Below are 2,165 nucleotides of genomic sequence, written 5' to 3' on the forward strand. Positions count from 1 at the left end.
ATTGCCATGAAACTCTCTTTCAGCAACATATTACCTACTTCCAGACCATAAAGACATACAGATGGTTCATGAATTTCTTTTACATCTACCAAAACTGTAACTTTAAAAATGCTAAAACAGCAATAAAGAAAACTGGAATATCATTACAAGTCAATATTCTGAAGAAAAAGAATCTGTTAGAAGTAAAAATATTCAAGAAAAATGAAATAAATAGTATGCAGAAGTTACTAGTTTAAATCAGGAAGAAAATAGAGATCTAAACTTGGTTTGCTCGACCCCTACTAACCTGCACTATCTAGGAGCTTCACTACTCTTTGAGAAAATTCTATTCCATTGTCATCTCACCTTGTGTAGATGGTGAACAACATATTCAGTATGTTCAGTGTGTTTTACATATACCCAACCTGTGGCTTTCAAAACTTTAAAACAGCAAACAATGTGATTTATATGATTAATACATTTGTATTCTGAGGCACAATAAACTTTATGAAAAGTAATTAACATTTGAAAATACTAAACTCCTCCCTCATCTCCTTAATCTACTTTAAATCAACTTTCACTAGATATTTCTCCTATGGATAAAGGAAAAAAGATATATATTTTTAAAAATGAGTTGTACCTAAACTCCCTTACTCCATAAAACTATAAAGAACATACAAGTTTTGTTCCCACCACCCTACTACTCTCTACTGTTTAGGAGCTTGACAGCTCTGTTCCAACACAAAAGGGTAGAAAGTGTCAGGGCCTCCCTCCCTAGATGTGGGAGGAGCTGTAGGACTTGGCCCTGGAAGGGGCACTGGCTTCAGCCATTGTTGGAGCCCTGGCCGTGCCTCTCAGCCCTGCTCTCTCCGCCTGATCTCTCAGAGCCTCGTCATAGAGGTCTGGGAAGGAAGTCGGGACAGTATCGTGGATCTTGGCCAGCACCTCCAACACTTTCATCTTACTGGTCTCAACACAAGCTCTCAGGCCCCACAGGAACTCGTAGTGCAGAGGATCGCTATTGGGCACCTGTCGATACTTCAGGTACTTCTTCTGCACCAGATCTTTGGTGAGGAGCCTTCTGGGCTCCCCAAAGATCCAGTGACTCCTCCCAGTATAGACCCCCAACACACTGAGGAATTCCCAGACATCCTCCCCGGGGGCGTGGTTACTCTTCCTGAAGATAATGCCCAGGAGCACCATGAGGAAACCGGACTTGGGCAGACCACCCCCCTCACTCAGACCTTCATCGCCGCCGAGGTTGAGCTTGTAGATGAGAGCGTAGATGATCATGCTACGGCCGACTACCGTCAGCTTCAGGCCAAAGACCAGCTCCATGTGCTTAGAGGCTCTCCTGAGGATCTCAAGGAAGTGCTGCCTATACTTCCTGCCAACGACCTTCAGCAGGGTGTGCTGCGAGATTGGCTCCTTCTTGGTGTCCTTCTCCAGCAGGAACTCCACCAGCATGCTGGCCTTCCTGGTCAGAGGATCTTTGCGAGGGCTCTCAGTGGCAGGGGCTGCCTGGGAGGCACCTGCACTTTCCTCCCCTGGGCCCTGGGCACCTTCATCAGATCCTGCACAGGAAGGCCCTGCATCAGGAGAGCTAGGGGCCATGGCTCCCAGAAGCTCCTAGTGATCCCCAGTAGCAGGGGAGCTCAGGGGAGAAGCCTGAGGGACAGACGAAGAGGAGGAGGGGCGCTCCTCTTTGGGGGCTGCAGCAGCAGTGGTCTGGGCCTCCTGGGGTCTCTAAGTGTCCCCCTGGACCTGGTGGAATTTCACACGGACATAGTACTTGTTCTTGTGCCTCCGAGGCATGGTGACACTGGTTATGGATCACAGGCACATACGGGCAGGGTGGCAGGCCAGGAGGGCCCCTAGAGGAAGGACAAGCAGATGTTGTGAGCAACTTCAGTGAGGAGATTCCTCCCTGGCTTGAACCCAAGCCGCCTCTGAGGGGTCCTTGAGGCCAGTGCTCTAGGACCCACAAGTCTCGTGTTCTCCTGGTGAGCCCCTCCCTTGAGACTGCTGAGTAAGAAGTGAGAGTGATTGCTGGGGAGCAGCCAGACAGCCCTGCCTGGGCGTTAGAGGGAGCCCTGTCGGGGCTGGCTGGGGAGGCAGGTCCTTTCAGTTCACATTTCAGAGTCATGATGAAAACTGGGGCAAGACTCCCTCTTATCCCCCCCCAC

General features: G+C 49.4%; 1 protein-coding gene across 1 annotated transcript; it reads right to left on the reverse strand.

Annotated features, from left to right (window-relative positions):
* Positions 1 to 753: 753 nt before the first annotated feature.
* LOC138071921 (melanoma-associated antigen B4-like) lies at positions 754 to 1,593 on the reverse strand. The gene has a single exon (XM_068963294.1). It carries the CDS (start codon positions 1,591 to 1,593, stop codon positions 754 to 756), a length of 840 nt encoding a protein of 279 aa, XP_068819395.1.
* Positions 1,594 to 2,165: the final 572 nt, after the last annotated feature.

The sequence above is a fragment of the Capricornis sumatraensis genome, chromosome X, assembly GCF_032405125.1.
Source record: "Capricornis sumatraensis isolate serow.1 chromosome X, serow.2, whole genome shotgun sequence".
Classification (NCBI taxonomy): Eukaryota; Metazoa; Chordata; class Mammalia; order Artiodactyla; family Bovidae; genus Capricornis; species Capricornis sumatraensis.